Source organism: Pagrus major, chromosome 23 (assembly GCF_040436345.1).
Source record: "Pagrus major chromosome 23, Pma_NU_1.0".
NCBI lineage: Eukaryota > Metazoa > Chordata > Actinopteri > Spariformes > Sparidae > Pagrus > Pagrus major.
In genome coordinates, this window is record NC_133237.1 from 5,357,095 (window position 1) to 5,376,303 (window position 19,209).

The 19,209-nt window shown below is 42.6% G+C and overlaps 1 protein-coding gene across 3 annotated transcripts in view; it reads left to right on the forward strand.

The window, feature by feature from the left end:
* The first annotated feature begins 3,810 nt into the window (after positions 1 to 3,810).
* nfixb (nuclear factor I/Xb) overlaps positions 3,811 to 19,209 on the forward strand; it is a 147,239-nt gene continuing 131,840 nt past the window's right edge. The window contains exons 1-2 of one of the 3 annotated variants that reach the window (XM_073493599.1): positions 3,811 to 4,624; positions 13,489 to 13,572. In XM_073493599.1, the coding sequence (XP_073349700.1) occupies positions 4,622 to 4,624; positions 13,489 to 13,572 (87 nt within the window). In that variant the 5' untranslated portion in view covers positions 3,811 to 4,621. Of the gene's footprint in view, positions 4,625 to 13,488; positions 13,573 to 18,323; positions 18,451 to 19,209 lie in introns of those variants that run through there. The other 2 variants (XM_073493596.1, XM_073493601.1) reach the window with 2 other exon arrangements.

Below are 19,209 nucleotides of genomic sequence, written 5' to 3' on the forward strand. Positions count from 1 at the left end.
TTTGAAGATGTTGGATACAAAATATGCAGCAAGCCCTAAATAAATAAATTAAATACATGAATAAATAAAAATGATACATTGTTATATATTAAACTTCTCATTTAGCTCAAATGTTCTGCCACAACCAGATAAGATATTCCATTAAAATGCACTTTAATGCATTAATATTAATAATCCAGTGATGCAGGGGCCACTCTCTTGCCTTTAATGATTACTTTTACTTTTGAGAGTATATTAAGTACATTTTGCTGTGATGCTTTTGTATTTCTATGGAAGTTAAAATTATGATTCTAGGATTTTTACTTGCATTGGAGTATTTTTGATGTGATAATGTTATTTTATATAAGTAAAAGGCAGTGATACTTTTAGGTTTATTCTTTAACCTGATCCTCTCAATAATTATATTATAGCCTATAATAACACACTCTTCCTAAAAGCAATTTGTAGCCACCTTAATTGCTTTTGAGTTTTTCCTCTCCGTTATTCATATAGATGAATTAAAGGTGACCTTACATTATGGTTTTCTTTACATCTGGGAACATTGTTCTATAAACTTCAGCCCTCACTGGTCATTTTCTCAAACTGTAATATGAAGTTTCTACTCTTCTAAACTTTATCTCAGTCAGTCAGTGCAGGCCAGCAGCAGCAGCAGCAGCCTATAGCCACATGGCTCCAGCGCGCCTCTGAACCACCGTGGCACCTCTTGGATGTTGGCGCAGGTCAAATGCGTCTTAATTCAAGCCCCAAAAGAAAACGGGAGAATGGCCGTGAGTCGGGCCGGTTCCACTGGCCGTGCCAAGGTCAGCATTCCTCGACAGGCCGTTGCCTAGTGGAACTTTTGTCTCACAGTTTGTGTAAACCTCCAGGGAGAGACGGTATATAGGAGCGGGAGAGGAGAGACCAAAGAAAGGAGTGTGCAAATGAGCTGGGACTGCATGCTGCAGGCGGGATGTATGGAAAGGTACAGACACTTCAGCCTGTAGGGAAGTCTCAGTGCGCTCTTTTAGCAATAAAATATATGAAATAATAACGAGATCTGGCCTTTATCTGGAATCAAAATAAACAAGTCACATTAGAGGAACGTGTCGAGCCAGGGGAGAGTTTGGTGACCACCAAAACTAATATTAATATCAGTTACCTGTGATTATTCATGCGGTTTCTGTACTAAATGCGCGTTAAACAAAGATTATTGCTCATATCAGCCACAACTGGTGTTTCTAAATTGACCCTATGTTAAAAAGAATCCATCCTCATATTCGCGTTTCCATTTCCCCCCAAATAAAATAAGCTGACATTTAAAATTCCGAGCATTTAAAAAAAACATCTCCAATTAAAAATGTATTTAGGTCCTGAGGAGGCCGTCTGTTCAAGGAAGTTCAAATACTCCAACAGTAAGGTCAAACAGCATGTCAGGTGGGAGCTAAAACTACCCAGCAGTCTGAGATGACTGAGTACCAACGTAATAATATGAGTGTGTATGTCACACTTTACATTATTAAGGTTGATCTCGTGCAACAGCACACTCACCAGCCTTTAAACACAAGTCGCACCGCAGTTATCAGACTGTGCAGGATGACAGCATTTAAAGGAAACAGCAGGCCGGTGTGTTCATGTTACACACACTCTCACTGACTAAATAAAACACACACACGCTGTAACAGATGATTGTGCTCTCACAGGCCCAAAGACGGTTTAAAGTGCAGACTCGTGCTCTCCCGCAGGCCGCTCACTCGACAAGGCCACACACACTTTAAACACACCAAACTGTCATTTTATCGTTTTGTATTTTAAACGCTTCGGTTCTGGACACTGTGGAGCCGTGACTGGAGTCTGACAGAATCCGGGCCTTGGATTGTGTCGCCTGATAACTGAAACAACAATGAGGAAATCAAATCAGTTGAGCAGATTTGCAGTTACTTCTCCTTCTGATGCTTTTGGAGCCTTTTTTTAATAAAATGTTCGGATATTTACAGTCCAGAAAATACGACATCCACACATGTATCCAAACTGCCACTGCGTTTTATTTTAATTTACACCAGGCTATTTAAAGTTACAAATGAAATGCTCGGGGCCTAATCTAATTATTTGCCCTGTTGTTGTTGGTTTCTCTATTTTATTGTGCGCTGTAAAACGTTTCGAAACGATTAATAATCGCATATTTGTTCTTTCTTTTTAAATAAACTTTAAGAAACGGGGTTTATTAAATGTAATAAATATTAAAGGGAGCCTGGTGTGTGAAATTAAAAGACTTGATTGCGCCTTAATTGACAACGCTTTCACGTGAGATAGAGTTTAAATGTAGCTGTTTGTTGAAAGCTGTGTAGACAGATATTGTAGTCAAGAACTGCAAAATGTAAAACTTAAATATATCTGCAGCTTATATCGTTCTGTTAAAGAAATGTGAGGCCATTAAAACGTCATAATATTCCTGTTTTCAATCTATAGCTCCAGAGTTCATAATATTAGTCTGTGTAATTTTTTTTTAGGTCTATTAAAGTCTATAAAAATCTGAATTTCATGAAGCCTCACAGTTTGAGGCTCTGAGGCTCTCGGTGATTTCAAACATTTAGAGAATCAAGCTGCTCCTCTCTCTGAAGTATCCCAGCATGCCTCTCTGTAAGGACCAGGCCATAAGCTTTTTATTTGTCTGTTTGTAAAGTGATAAAGTTGAACCAATACAGACTAAATTGGTGGCAGGTGGGCTCCATTTTGACGGTGCTCGTCATTTTTATTGCGTGACGTCTGCGGTTGCGCACTTCCGTGAAGCGCTCGGTTTCCCCATAAAAGGTCAAAACGCCACTTTGGTAATTAATTCATGACTACAGTCTCTCTTTTGAGGGCGTGTCTGCTGGAATACCATCTCAATATCTGGGATCATTTGATATTTGTGCTGAATAAATATTTTGTGTTCTGTGCTGCAGCCAGGAGTCATGCACCTGCTCTTTCTAACGGCCCGACTCATTGCTTTTATTCATGACAAGATAAACAGAGGTTCACCTGAACAGAACAAAACACACAAGTTATTTTTTTTTAATATAGTTTGTGTGATTGTGAACTATCAGGCCTGCGGTCCAGCAGTTTGAGAAGTGGTGGCTGTGCGTAAAAATCTGTGAAAATTTGGCGATTACAGAGGTGTTACAAATCTCTCAAATAAGGCTGGACACGTGACAGTTAATGCTGCTGCAACTTCTCACATTATTCCCACCACAGGCGTGACACAAAATAGATCTTTTTACAGTCATTTGCATTGAGAATTAAATGAACCCTGGGCGGCAGAGCTTTAACACGTCTGGACCCGGCTTAACCTCCTTAGAAATAAAATATAAACATATTTAGATTGTGGGTTGATGAGGGTCACATTTCCCCAACCTTTTGATCCCTGCCTTTAGGCTGAATATAAAGTTTAAAGCTCCCTCTCTCCTGTATTTCACACGCTTATAAAAATATTTGGGTCTATCTATAACCTGCCGCCGCGGCTGCCTCCCCCGCCGCTCCCTAACCTCCGCTCCCTCCCGCCCTGTCTGTCGGCCCCGAGCTGCCCCTACACTTTTGCCGGTGAGAGCTACTAATCCCCTGCGTCCATGGTTTACTCTGAGCCCGTATTTAATTCCTCTAAACCCCCAGCTGCCGCCCTGGTTACTCACTGAACACGACAGACTGTGAACCGCTCTGGTTATTAATAATTCACCAGCCCTCCGCTCCGCTTCTCCGGCCGCGGCCGCAGGACACCGCGCGTCCTCACTGGTGCGTGCGTGCAGCCACGCTGTGCTTTCCCTTCTCGCATTTGTTTACTTAATTTTGGCCGCTCGGTGTCTCACGCGGGGGATTTCACCTCCTTGTTACTGTGTTCAGCCTCTAGGCAGTCCCGGCTGGCATTGCCCACCAAGTCCCGCCATAGTCTCATCAGCCCCTGGTGTCTCTGATGTTGCGACGTCCGCGCTGCCACATGGTGAGTTTTGTCTCAGACGCCGCTCTCTCCGCAACTTTCTCCGGACACTGAGGAACAGGTGGGGTAGGACCCTCCGCATTTTCATTGTGAGCAAAAAAGCCGGAGCATGCACAAGGGGAAAGCGCGCGGAGTCGTCCCCTCTGCAGGAGCAACAGCTGATTTGGTGAGCGCGTAAGCAGAGAGTGCAAGCTACTTACTGTCGGTGCACAGCCAGACTCCTGCTCTGTCACTCGGGGCTCAGACGGTGACTGTGTCGGTGGCGCAGAGCGCGGCGACTCGGTGGACATTACGGCACCGGGACGGACTGGAGTGAGAGCAGCGCGCACTGACGGGCGAGCACAGCCTCGACACGGACGGTTTTCATGGAAATATCACGAGTCGAAGGCGAACATAAACACCTTGCGTGAAGAAGTCGGGGAGCTGAAGACTTGGATTATACGGCCGCGTCCTCCTTTGCCTTGACTGAGAAGAGTTGACTACAAATTAGAAAAAAGAAAAAATGTTTACCGGGCAACAGGCCGTGTATTAGGGCTCTTTTGCTTCCGGTATAAGGCCCAGCTGAACAAGAAACCGAGCAGTTTTCTCTCTCCCACACACTTTTTTTTTGGAAGCCGAACTTTTGAGAGTGGAAAATGGGTCTTTGAGAGTGTTGGCACATTTCCCTGCACCACAATGGTACGTGCTATGTAAACCAATAATTTGCTCATTTATGCAGTCAGCTTTCAGATTCACTGTAGTTGTTCATAGATTTAATGATACACAGAAAAAAAAAAACTTGAAAGTAAAGTTTAGTGCGCTGAGTTTTAGTATTCTTGCGTGTGTTACTATTTACTCGTGTAGCTAATGGGTACAAGTCACCACAGAGTGTGCCAAGTCCTTCCACCTACCTGTATGTGTTTGCTGTCACAGTTAGACTTATTATGGTTGTATGGTTATTTTTAAATTAGGAGAGTTTGCCTTGCTGGAATATTGCATGCTGATTTGAAATGGTGTGGCTGTGAGGAAATCATAATGCAAATAATTTCAATAGCCGAATAACATTTTGCCAGAATTTCTTTCTAACTTGGACAAATCAGTGTCCAGCCCTCTCAGTTCACTGCCCGGTGCCCACTGCCTTCTGCCGTTTTACCCACATGGGGAACATGACTCCCCTCTTTGCAGTGGTCTCTGATGTGGGCCTGTCTGTGGACTATTTATAGCCACATGTATGATACGCGCTATCGCATGTCATACAGTGTAAGGAGCTAATCAAGAGGCGTCTTACTGCGCGTTGTAAAGGTTACATGATGACACGTGAAGAGCTTCCAAAGCAACAATCCCACCTAAAGGCAAAGTTTAACAGAGTTTGGAAATTTGGCTATGAGAGGATGGAACTTTCTCTTTGCGCCAACATTTAATTATGCGCCCATTTGATTTGTGCGTAATTACGCACAGCGGTTTAGACCAATTCCTTCAGTACGCAGGTGATTTATATGTGCAATTCAGAGAAATCCTGTGACATCACAAAGCAAAGGTTTGTAAAGCCTGACCTGGAAATCTGCTCACTTTAAGCATTCTTTTAGGATACAACCACACTTTTATTTGAGGTTTCCTTATAATATATATTTGAATTGGCTGAGTTCTTTCATAAGAAAATCTATTATTATTTCCTGTGTTATCCCCATTTGCCCCTAACAGGATATTTGTTCAAATTGGCAAATGTATTCCCTGTGAGGCTGTGAAAACATGTATTTTAATGCCCTGCTTGTGGCTTTCAAAATCAGTAATAAAAAGTCTGTTTTATACAGATTTTTGATTTATAGCTTACACATCCTTGACCCTTAGATATTCCCCTTTTTTTGGCATGAAATGAGTCAAGTCAGGCAATAGTTAGGGGAACCTCCCACATACAACCTTGAAGCTGCTTAGATAGCAGGAAGGGATCTTATTTGCACATGAATATGGAAGATTATTAGTATGAATAATTATTTGTTTACGAGCATCCTAGCTGACATGGCAGCTGCCCAAGAAGCTCATCAGTAAAAATGATACAGAATTCAGGACAGGCCTCACATGGGATTATCTCGACTTGTTATTCTCCTACTTATAGCAGCAACACACCTCTTTTTTTTCCTTTTTTTTAAAGGAAATGCTATTTTGTGAATTGGTGCCAAATTATTTCAGTTGCATGTTGGTTTAGTCAGAATGCACTGGAGGCATCTGTCAGTCAGTGTCAGGGTTCCTGTTAGTTCCCCCCGAGGCTGATGCTGTCTTTGACACACAAATAACCACTTAAACTCTTCCTGCAACACTGGCACCACAGGTTATTGATTTTTCCAGATAGACCCATGTTGGAGTGCATAAAGAAAATGTGACCTATCATCATGAAACTGTAAACATGACACACAAAGGTCCCAAACTACAGCTTACATGGATATTAGACCTCAGTTAGAAGCAATATTAGTCCTGTTTTAAATTTACAAGTGTATTAAAAGTATCTCTCAGGGTCATTGTATGAAAAAAACAAACACCGTAATCACGGAGTGTAAATAAATAGCTTTTTATATAGTTGGTGTAATCGTATCCTGCACTGTGCGTGCATGTGTGTGTGAGTGTGTGTGAATGTGTGTGTGTGCAGCCCGCCTTATGATGATGATCAGACAAGCGGTTTTCCAGTCTTGTGTGATCTCCCTCTTGGCTGTTGCTGCCAGTGATGTCATTCCTCACTGTATACAGAATATTATGCTATTATGTTTGTCCTGGCCTTGACATTTCTCTGGAAAAATAAATAAGGCTTCAAGCAGACTATCATAGCTTATGTAGCGTGTAAGCTTTTGCCGTAGTTTAAAGATGGAAACTCTGATATTCGCTCAAACGGCGTAAATATTCGGAGAGTGAGCTCAGATGGGTTTGTCAGGTTGATTGGTTTTTAAGCTGTTCTAACTGTTTTAGCATGGTTTAGAAGAGTGGCTATCGAGGACACATCAAGAGGCGTACTCATGTGATGCGTCCTTTGATGTGAAATTCACGTTGCACTAAATGAGTGAAAGGAAAAAGAAAGAGAAAGAAGTGTCACTCCCGACAGTCAAAGAGTGGCGGGCCTGAATTGCTTGCATGTGTCTTCTTAAAAGCTGCACAACTGGTAGACGCAGAGAAAACAAGCCTTAGAGGGGCACTCCAGTGATTTAGTCTTGCACTTGCGTGAAGTTGAAGGACTAATGAGAGACAGATTAAAAGGAGATCAGTCAAAATCAAAGCATTAGAGCCGGAGATAGTCGTTCTGACGAGTCAAGCTTCACGAAAGCTGCGTCCTACAGTTCCCATAATGCAATAGCATCATTCATTAAATCTTTCCTGCTTGTTGTGTTCCCTCATCTTTTAAACGCCACGGTCCCAGTTTGTTACCAAATGTTCCAGTCAAATTGTGTCAGCTTAATTCAAGAAAACCCTGATGACATCACTGTGACCTCATCAGGGTCATTTTCTCAGACTTTCAGTACGTCGTTATGCTCCTGTTTTCACATGGCGAATAAACTGCCCCTTTAATTTCTTGTTAATGAGTGTAGGATGTCTATAATAACTATTTTCCCATCATTATGAGTACACCTGAAAATGAAGACAAACACCTAACGATTTACGAGGTACAAGCTAATAAAAACATTATATTAAGTAATTCATATATTAAGTATAGAGACAGCTCAATGTTTGCCGGTTTTTAAAAGAAATATTTATATTACAGGTCAGTCCTCTTCAGGGACACACTTGTAAATCATTCAACCTAATTAAAACAGACACTCTCAAAGGGACAAAAAGGTTCTTTTATGAAGTGGTACCTCTTCTTATGGAGCATTTACTCTTGAAAAGATGAATGGTGATTTCAAAAGTATCAGAAGTGCTGTGATTAACTTGTTAGTGGAGAGCACTTTGTGGGGAAGGTAGCAGGGTCCCTTTTTACAGCTTGTCTTTACGACTTGTTTAAATGGGTTTTGTCTAACGTTTTCTTCAAATAAGTGACTATACCTTGAAATAAAACAGATGTATGAGGATTATTCGACTCCGGTTTGCTCTGGAAACAGCAGGGCACACCAGACAACACAAACGACAGGTTTATCTAACTTGTTTCAACAAAATTCAGAGACTTTTGCGACAGATATTTTTTGCAGTGTGAAAAAACCCTTACTTTGTCTCATCGAGCTCAGGCTGATCATGTAACACTCCTAACTCTTCCATCTCATTTCTACCCGTGCCTCAATTACTTTATCAAGACTTAACCCTCACATTAATTGGTTTCACAAGACACCGCAGACTGCACACCAGCTGTGTAACCGAGTAATTTGAATCTACTTAATTTGGAAAGGTGTTGGTATCTTCTGCCTTCGGAGTTTAATTTGGGGGAAAAAAATCACAACAATACATATATTTTCTCTCTTCACTCTCCTCTTTAGGGCCTTAATGAGGAATTAGAGCCAATAGCATTATTCATTAAACAGAGCTTGCCAGCTATTTATCACTGTAACAATATTAGCATATTTGTTTAAATTTTCAACACTTTTTTTTCGAGCATTCGTAACCAGGTTTAGCATTTTTAATAATCTGGCATCGAATGCGTCGCACCAAATTGAATGCTGAAAAAGAACCAGTGGCAAGCCCCAGAAACATACTAAAAATCCTTTATAAACACACACGCACGCACACACACGCTCCTCTAATTACCGCCTCCCCTGCTCCCTGTCTCATTCCTCACCTCCTGAGATGCAGGTGTAAAATATCACATTTTTCCAGCATTTCTCCCTGAGGTGGCGCTGGCTTGGACTCACACAACGTAAAATTTCCCCTTTCATATTCCCCCACACATTTTTTTCTACAAACAAGTTCCCCCTCCCATCCCTCCCTCTCTTTGATGTGTGTGCCACATCTGCACAGGTTTGTTAGCTTGTTACCAGGTGAAGAATGAGGATACAATTAAGGCTGAATGAAGTGGGACTGGGTAGGATGTCAGCTATGTATTGCAGTTGAAGTCTGCGATGCTCCAGAAACTGTTGGGCTCCAGTGCTGCAAATGATTAGGATGCTACAGTGGAAGGATCAGAAGGTTTGTTAATCAGTGATTGTGAGGATACCTGCCTCACATGGATTGTTGTGTATCTAGAAATGTGGAGACCCAGGTGGTTTGTGTGCTGGTGTGTGTCTGTGTGTGAACAAGAGAATGGGCGAGACAGGAGAAGGAGGGCCTTATGGGCATGAGCTCTGATATATCCAATGCCGTGAAAGGCAGCCAGCATTCTCCCTTACATCTGACTTATTGTACACAGTATACATCAGAGAGAGGTGAGCAGGCACAGTGCAGCTGAGGTACTAGAGATCAAGTTTCATGTAAACACTCTTTATTGTCCCTAGTAGCATGACTGCTAGATTACAGTGTATCTGATATTGCCTTGTTGGTCTTGTTCCTAGATCATAATTAATGTTGTTCCAGGACCTTCATTAAAACTGACCAATAGCGTTATTCTGAAGTCATAGCTTTGTGTCTCATGTTGGTGGAACATCATAATTAATGTTGCTTCAGGACTAAGTTCACTTATTATTATTCTCCATTTTTTTCAGTTTTCTGTCAGTGTTTGGTTAGGCTTAGGCAACAAAATTACTTGGTTAGGTTTAGGCAACAAAAGTACTTTGTTTGGCTTAGGCAATGAAAGTGCTTGGTTAGCTTTAGGGAACAAAAATACATGATCTGGGTTCAAATACACCCTTACACAACACATATATTTGAAAGAATAATTTCTCCCATGTGCATATTTTTACCGTCTTTTTCCCCCGAGTCGCTATGCTATGACATTTAAAAAACGTCATTGGTCAGTTTCAGCGATGGCCCTGGAGCAACATTAGTTATGATGTTCCAGGAGCAACACCAGGACGGCAATATCAGATCGTGCTTGTGATCAATCTGCGGTTGAATGCCCTCGTTTGTTTTCTTTTTGACATTGAGTTTAGCTAGCTCAGCGTAAAGACTGGAAATGGGGAAAACAGCTAACCTGGCTCTGTACAAAGTTGCCTACTAACATCTCTAAATCTCACTAACAACCGCAATAATGTGAAAAATAACTCAATGTAATTTTACGAAAGACAAGTGCCTGAGCTAGCCTATAACCTGGACAACTGGGCGCCCTGTGCAGCCTCCAGAAGTCTTTCTGTGAGAGTGAGGTTTGGCACTATTGTGTGTTTTTATATTTATGTGCATGTTCAGGTTTAACAAACAAAATACAGTGAGTAAGTAAGACAGCTTGAGAGGTGTTGGTCGTTGTATTTGTTCACTTTGGACAGAGGCAGGCTGCTCTGTCCTGCCTCTCGCCTTTATGTTAAACTGGCTTACACCTCCAGACTCCAGGTCCGTACAGTCAGTACGAACCTCATTTGTGACCTTGGGACTCCGTGATTCAGCCAGACAGTATTATCAATGCAAACATTACAGGTAAAATCAAAACCTGATTTTTTTATCCAGCAACCTGAAATAATTGGGGCAGCAGAAACAAGCTGTAAGCACAAAACTTTAAATTTTAGGTTGACACGGCTAACACGTTAGCTAACAGTAGCATTCACTCAAAGTCATGTTTCTGTCTACATTTTAAAGTCAAGTTCAATATTTTCTGTCATTTTAGCTTATTTTGAGCTTCACTAGCTAACTCCTGTGGGAATTATCTGGCTCTTTAGCCGCTAAATGCTTCACTATGTTCACAAGGTAATTGCTAATTTTGTCTGAAATTGTGGGCGTAGCTGGGCATGTAGCGTAAGGTGGGTTTTTGGAGCCTTTTTTTGCTGCAAACAGCTGTCTGATGCGGTCATAAACACGAGGGGAGCAGTGAGAGTGAACTAAAATAGTAAAGTCGTTGGCCAGAAAACTACAACAAGATGTGATGTGAAGATGCCATAAAGCTCTGTACAGCTGAGGGAAAGTGCAAAGTCAGAGGATAACCGTCTGTGGGTTTTTTCAGCGACCCCTTTCACATTGCACAGTCATTCATTGTTCATACAAAAATACTGACCCATAGATGAATAATTTGTACAAAACATTTCAATTTTTCCAACTTGTGTGGCTCAACACTATGTGACTCAACTATGGAGAAAGGTTGAATCAATCTTTTCAGCTCACTCATGAAAAAGAAAGCACAAAGGGCGATTTCCCAAATTGTCGAATTATCTATTTAATACGTAGTATATACATAATATGGAGACTTGAACAGTAACAGTGACCACAAAAACGTTCTCTCCTGTTATTTGGCCAGTTGTCGGTTATCAAGACATTCTTTGCGCTCTCCATTGACAACACCTGACAAGCATCTCCGTGTTGAATTACACGAGGTCCCCAAAAACCTCAACATTGAAGACTTCTAGAGCTTTTTAAGTGTTAATTACACAAGGCTCTGCGTCTATTCTAGCTCAAGGCCAGCCATATGGATTGGGCATATGCTGCGTATATATAGAAAAACACATATATATAATTGATACCATGCTCCATAAAAAGGGTGGAAAAGGGGCCAGTGCTGCAGGGAGCTACATCAAACAATCAGTCTCCAAAGAAACGATGCCCCTCTCTGAGGGTTGGAGATAGAGAGAGGTAGGAAGATATGACAGATAAATGCCACACTCAGTCTTTTTATTGTGTACTCACCTCGAGCCTGAACTCCATCGGCTGTTCAGCACAAACCATTTCTCAACCTTAATTGACTAAAACCTGTCAGAAAGAGGCCTCTAGATGTACCAGCCCGCCTTGTTTTGTGCTGCTCTGTGATTATCAACAGAGTAAAATATATCCTTCAGCTGGTCCGGGCAGTTTAAGAGCTTAACAGAAAGCCAAGGGAGCTTGACAAGGGCACCATTTAGTGGGACAAATGGTTTCCCTCCAGTGTTCCCCCACGTATTAATGATGACAGGCCAGAGGTTGGATGCTGAGGCTGAACTCCACGAGTGGTGTTTTCTTAGTCACTTGGATGACTTGAATTCCAGCTTTGCCTAACCCTGACCCTCGCTCAACTCATTGTGAGCGAGAGAGGCTAAACAAAGACAATGTTAATCTTATGTTAATCAATCTGCCTGCTGGACCTTTTGCCACAGCGATGGGGTGAAATCACACACACAGATGCCCTTCCTGTGTTACATTAAAAAGGGAAAGGGAAAAGACTCAGGCTGTAACCTCTCATTCTGAAGGATATGAATAGACTGTGTCTCCAGCCGCAGCTTGGTTAGCCCCAGTCTGGGACTTATTATAGCGCTGTGTGTTTATGCATGTGTCTGCGCATGCATTTGTTCAAGTGCAATCCCGTGTCACCGTATGCGTGTGTGTATTCTTGTGCATATGTAAATGCTTAAGTAAAATTGTTTACCTCACATGCCAGTTTAAATAGTATAACTTTACATTTTGTTGCTGGCCACGAGCAATGTTTGTTCCTGTTTTGGGTCTGTGTTTGTTTCCACGTACGGTATGTGGAGATAGGAGGACGTAAAGTTCTGGAAAATAGGATTATTTCATCTCTTCTCCTCTAAACTTAAAACTCCTGGTCTCATTAGGAGCAAAACTTCCTTCTCCTAACTCACGGAACCCGAGTTATTTTCATGAACCTCACCATTTTTAGCCCTCGCCTGACAGGTTTAGTTGATTTCCAAAACAGACATTCAAATTTAGCCTGGCGAAAAACCAATTTGTACCAGTTTGGACTTAAAAGTAATGGCCACGGGCGAGCTAACCAGGCAGAACTCCCATCCCTGATCCAGATCCTCAGTCTGTGCCTCCCTCCCGTCCATGTTGTCTGGCCCGGCTGCCTCAATTGACAGCAGAACTGCAATGGATGCTCATTCAGAGCCCAAGTCTCTGCTGGCGCGTCCCACGGCATACAAATGAACTGCGCTGAATAGAAACAAACACTTAGAATAAATACTTTCGCTGCATCTACCAGTGAATGCAATGTAGGGCCTGTAGTGCAGCCAAGAGCTCGTGTTTATATATGTGTTCACGCGGGTAGACGTATGGCCTCTGTATGTGCGAGTCTCTGCCGAATGTGTGTAGTATGTGATTGTGCCTATGAGCGTGTGTGTGTGTGTGTGTGTGTGTGTGAATGATTTGTGCTGAATCAGTGCACGCTGACAGAAAAGTGACCATGCAGGTGAAACAGCAGGGACAGGAAATGCCATTGTGTCGGAGTATTGTGTGCGGGTACGGCAGCTAAACACTTTGCTCCCCATTCAAGTGCTGGTGACTGGCAGGGCCGGGCCTCAGGCCTGCACAGCATATGGGTTCAGGCAGGCAGCACACACCGTGAACTCTGTGTGTGTGTGTGTGTGTGAGAGAGAGAGGAATGTAAAAATGAAAGACATTGTTTCTCCAGTAGTTATCATGGTGGTGGGACTTGAGGATGGTTAATAAACAGGTCGATGTAAGAAGCTAGGACGATTCTCACGTCTAAATGGTGCGCTTACAGCTTTGCAGACAGCTTTTTTGTGTGTTTTTAACTTCCCTGACATAAAGTCAGTGTCAACTAATGAATAAATGACTGTTGTGTTACATTTCAGGCAACCGAAACCTTTCTGTTGAACGAAGAACCCTCCAGAGGTCCTGGGATGCCTGAATGCTTTGTAGTATCAGATTCATACAGGGTATGCATCTATTATTATTATTATTATTATTATTATTATTATTATTATTATTATTTTTATTATTATTTCATGTGTTGGTATTAAATGTGTTATTTGAGTCATTACTCATTACTATGACTGACAGTCTGTTTTCATGCTCTTGGTAATTGCACCGCAATCATAATGTCATTCACAGCTCCCTCTACTCAGCTGCAAACCATTACAATCATTATTTCCACACGCACATTTAAGAAAAAAAAAAAAAAAGGTGGGGGGGTGGTGGGGGCCTTCACAACTCCACCGAAGCGCCCTCGCCTCATGGGAGTGAAAATGACGACGATAATGTGCAGCGTGCCTAGTTGTATAAAAACCAAAAGAGTGGAGAGTTTAGAGAAAGTGAGCAGCACAGCGGATTTACAACGATCGACGTGATATAAAATGGTAATAAAAACAGAGCAGCGGGGATGGGGAGGGGTGAGAGGAGAAGGGGTGGGGGTGGGATGGGAGGGGAGGGGGTAACTGTGGATGACTGAAAATGTGATTGTTAATGAGGTGGGAGCCAGTTTTCTAGGCTGCAGTCTTTGTTTCCCAGAGTTAAGACTAACGCCAAGTCTCCCAGAGAATCTGGGTTGCTACAGTGTATCGTGTGTCTCGGGGTACAGAAATGAACCATTATGGCTGTAATTGAGTAGCGCGGCTGCTAGAGGAGAGAGTTTTGGAGAGGGGGAGGAGCGTCGGTGGAGCTGTATTGGATTCCAGGGGCAGTGAGTTCAAGAACATCCACAGGAGGGTGTCCACCTCCAACTTCTCACCAGGAGGTCTGCTGTTGGGGGCTTAGTCTTGTATGAAGTGCATCACGGCTCCATTCTTTCCCTGTCTTTGTGTGTATGTGTGTGCGTGCGTGTGTGTGTGTGTGTGTGTGTGTGTGTGTGTGTGTGTGTGTGCGTTTGGCTCACATGTCAGGGTTCTTCTTTTAGTCGAGTTATTTCCAGAAAAGACTATAAAAACTGAATGGAGATATGAATTTAGCACTCTTTCGGAAGTGGTAGGATCCCGAAGAGCGAGATGTTGCAGTGCCATAGTTTGGTTATTTCAGCCACCAACCCTGTGGCATTGTGACCCCTTAAAATGAAGAGTTATGAGAAGGATTTAAAGAGGCCTGACTACATCACCCTATCCAGTATTTCACAAGAAAAAAAATCTTAAAATTTTCTCTAAAAAGTGACAGAATCTGCAGGTACAGTGACAACTTCAATCTCTTTCCATCAGAAATCAATTTGTTCCAGGAGCTTGATAGATATTATTATGCCTCTGTGTGTTAAACAGGAGAGAACAGGGCATGTTAACGCTCTATAGTGAGGAAAAATGAAACATGATTTTAGAAAATACTTAAAACTGAGAAGAAAGAAGGAATCCAGCACACTGGTAATCACTCTAATGACGATGTTTCGGTCCTCTGACCCTCATCAGGCAAAGTTATATATATAGACATACACCATACTTACATATATAGGCTATAGGCTCTCACCGGGGAAAATCCACCAATCAGAGGACGCCAGAAACCCTCTCCACTGTGCATACAAATTCAGGTCAATGAGCTCTTCAAATATAAAAACAAACATGATGCCGAGCTCCAACTGCAAACAGACATAGTGAATTTTCCAATATAACATCACACAATAATTTTTTTAATGAATCATTCCTTTATTACACAATGTAGCCTGTAGTCTTCAGAAGGAGAAAAAGACACTTTGAATGTTTGAGCTTCACTGTGTAGAACGATCTATGTGAGGAGTTTGACACGAGAAGGCTTTCTTTCCCCACATTCATTGCTCAAAGTGTAAATTTTCTCTGCGTTCACTGGAAATCAGATTTGTGACATCACAAATAGTTTGGCAGCCGGCACAGCAGTGTGATGTGGAAACTTTATTATTTATTGAAGTTGGAGACATCTCTTTTGAAGTAGTTTTGCAATGAGACTTATTTGCATAATAACTGATTCAGGAATTTTTTATTAAGATGGAAAGAGTAGATAGTAAGTTTGTGTTGTGTGGAAAAACCACGTCAGAAACCTGTTATCATTCGATGTGTAGTGTTTGATATACATCTTAAAACATGTCTGATCAGGATCTTTAAAGGGGAACTATGTAGTTTTGGAGAAGAATTTTAATATTCACGATATTAATGAGGTACTAATACCAACTCAGAAATATAATTTTTTTCATAACTGAATAAACAAGCTGTTTTTAGAGGGAAATAAGGTCCCAGAACACTGTTTGAAGCTAGAAAGGTGGCAGGGTCCGCCACAAAGAAACAAAGTTAAACAGTATGAAATTGTGTTTCAATTTCAATTCAATTTAAAGTGTGTTTATTCAGCTTAAAGTTTATTTACTTTGTTAAGGCATAAAAAATCAGTCAATAAAGATCTTTCACTTCTGATTAATATCTCTTCCCCAACACTACATAGTGCTCCTTTAAAGACTGAAGTCACATGTATGAAGGAGCTTTTTGCAGTGATCTCATGGCCCCTTGTGATTGATCAGGCCTCGACCCCCAGGTTAGGAACACTCCTGTAAGCCCTTCTCCGTATGTAAACTGTGGCCCACAATGGCTGACATCTGCTCAGCCAAACATCGCAACCACACTTCCTTATCTCCCGTGTGCTGTGTCTCTTTTTCGCACCCCACAGACAGCCAGGTGTGGTCTCATCGCTTCTTGTGAGCGTCTCTAGTGAATTTTGTGGTTACTGTCACCCTTGAACAACTTGTTCTGCAGACCTAAACTTCCCGTGAAGTCGTCCAATAACACATCAATTTCTCTGATGGTTTATTAGCCGGAGCCTCTGCTTTATTTTTTAATGCAACTTGTACAACAGCTCCGAGCTGATGGGGGAAGTCATTACAGCGCCGGCCACTCTGAAGCAGTGGTAAATATGTATATTCCAAGCGTGTGAAAAAGCAGAGCCGCAGCAGACCCACCAACCATAGCATATGGCTCTACCATGTGTTACTTAATGAGAGATTTACTCACACAGACCACTAAATGTGTGGCTCATTTAAGGAGCCACGGCAGAGGAGTGTTTGCATGCAAGTCGACTCTATAAAGGATTGAGAGGGGGGAGGTTTGATCCCGATCTAACCGCTCGCTGTAACCTTTTGCACTTGTGGTGCTTTTAATGACTCCTCCGCAAAAGAGAGCTGAAAGCATAGGAACCTCCCTCAAATGTAGCAGGCAGCACTGACGAATCAATACACCTGCCCAAAGGTGTGTGTGAGTGTGTTATAGGGCGCGTCTGTATGTGTGTGTTTCATATTAGTCATGTATCGTATTCACAGAAAGGAATGCTGGTATTCTAGCCCCGTGTGGCGGCGAGGACAGGAGGTTGTGGCGTACATACACTCCTGACCGCACACTTTCTCCCTCCCCGCCTGCGTCTCTGGCTCGCATATCTGGCCGTGCGCAGTAATTGGCCACACAGAGCCCAGATCTCTTTGTTTTCGCCCTGCAGAGGCTTGCGGTAGACATGCACAAGCAGTAGGCCTCGTAAATCTGTGGGACTCCAGTGTCAGGCCCGAAAGTTTCAGCTCCGCTTCTTTACAATGACTTCACTCCCACCCAAAATTCCCACTGTACCACACTGAGGACCCAATCCGAGAGACTCTATTATATGACTTTTATGTGATATGTGTTTCACTCACTACGGTTTCTGTGTGTGTGTGTGTGTGTGTGTGTGAGAGAGAGAGAGAGAGAGAGAGAGTTTCTATTCCCTCACGCCCCAATTTAACCCAATCTTGATGCTGCTCAGAGGCTGTGATTATGTGTCTGTCTTCAGTGTTTGCTAGTCTTCTACTTCAGAGTGAAGGCTGCAGTCACTGTTTGGCTTGGACTCACTTCACTGGTTTTTTAAAACTACAGTTGTGGCTTCCAGACTGGGTCAAATATGGTTCAGTAAATAAATAGTCTTAACTTTACAGCCCTGATGAGATAATGCGTCGATTCAAATGCCTGCAAATGAATTTAAGTATATAATCCAGCGCAAACTTTAGCTTTTAATACACGAGACTTAAGAGCTGAAATCCTCACATCAGGAGCTGTAGCTGAATATTTGATTCATGCAGCTGAGCGGTATTTAAACAGCCCTGGCTTATACATTATATACAGTATTAACAAGCTATTTTGTGAGTCAGATCAGAGACTCTTAAGAATGTGTCCAAGTTTGCACAGGTCTCATTGAATATACCACCACACTCCCTTTTTTTTCTGCCTCACAGCTGCACTCTGATCTATCCTGGTGATGCGTTTACGTGTCTCCTTCAAATCAAAATGCAACAACAGCGTAACTACACAGACATTCAACGCTATTATTATTTCTACCCCCTTAACCTTGAATGGACGGGTCAGCGAACGCAACCGAAAGCGTGACATTACCATGTTAAAAGGTGTAGGGGCGCGCGGATGTGCCCTATAGGCTCTGCGTGGCGCGTCAGACGGCCGTCGAAGATTGATGAAAAAGAAAAAAAAAGATTCATCTCGTTTCAAAAAAAAAAGTCAAAAGTTGCGCCAGCGACACCTTGATGAATCCGCACATAAATAATAGCGAGAACTTTTTCTTTTTTTCTTTTTTACTTTTACCGCCTTTCGGGAGAACTCGTTGCAGAGAGGAGAGCGATAAAAGTCGTGCAGGAGGAGAGGGGAGGGAGACAAAGTTTTTTCCCTGAAAGTTTGCAAGCTTTCACTTTCTAGGCGGGGTTACTGTAAGCTGCAGCAGCATGGAGTGAGAGAAACAGGACGGCGAGCGATTGCAATGCAGCACTATACCGAGCTTCCATCCAACTTAAATAAGCTCTCCAATTCTCCTTTCTAAAAATAACCATGTACTCCCCGTACTGCTTGACACAGGTAAATTGTCTTATCTTATTTCATTGTTTGGCTGGGCTGTGGTGGGGACGCCGGGCTTTTTTTTTTGTTTTTTTGTTATTGCGCTGCCTCTGTCTGTTATTTTACATGTGTTTATTTGTTGTGCCGGAGCGTCTTTCTGCTCTCTGACTCACTCGGAAACTTCGGCTCAACTCTCGGACGCTCGTCCCGCCTCGGAGCGCGTTTGTCGCCGCAGGAAACTTTCTTGCGCGTTTCCATCGCACATGGTTTTGGAGAGAAAATGGCGCTTCTCCCGAAATGTATTTCATATAAAAAAAAAAAAAAAAAGGAAGGAGGGGAGCCGTGCAGGAGGAGGGGAAAGGCAGAGCGCAGGGACAGGCAGGCTGTGTGTGTGTGGAGCGGAGTTTAATATTACTGCTGGAAGATTTTTCCAAGTGTCGAGGCTCGCAAGAGGTTTTCTGGCCGCTGAGAGGAGGTGCACACCGCCGCCTTTAGGGCTGCTTTCATGTGGAGCTGAGACCGGGAGAAGCGAGCGTTGGAGCTGGTGTGTGTGTGTGTGTGTGTGTGTGTGTGTGTGTGTGTGTGTGTGTGTGTTATATACTATGAAGAGCAGCACAGACGTTCAGCATCTTTTTTTTAAGTGTTTTTTCTGGGAGCTCTGCTGCACCAGTTGACTATTTTACAAGTTTTCTTGCACTTGAATGCAACACGTGCTGACATGTGTGGTTACAGGTTAACAGGAGTCACAGGAACTACATTGATTTTATATCTATATGTCAG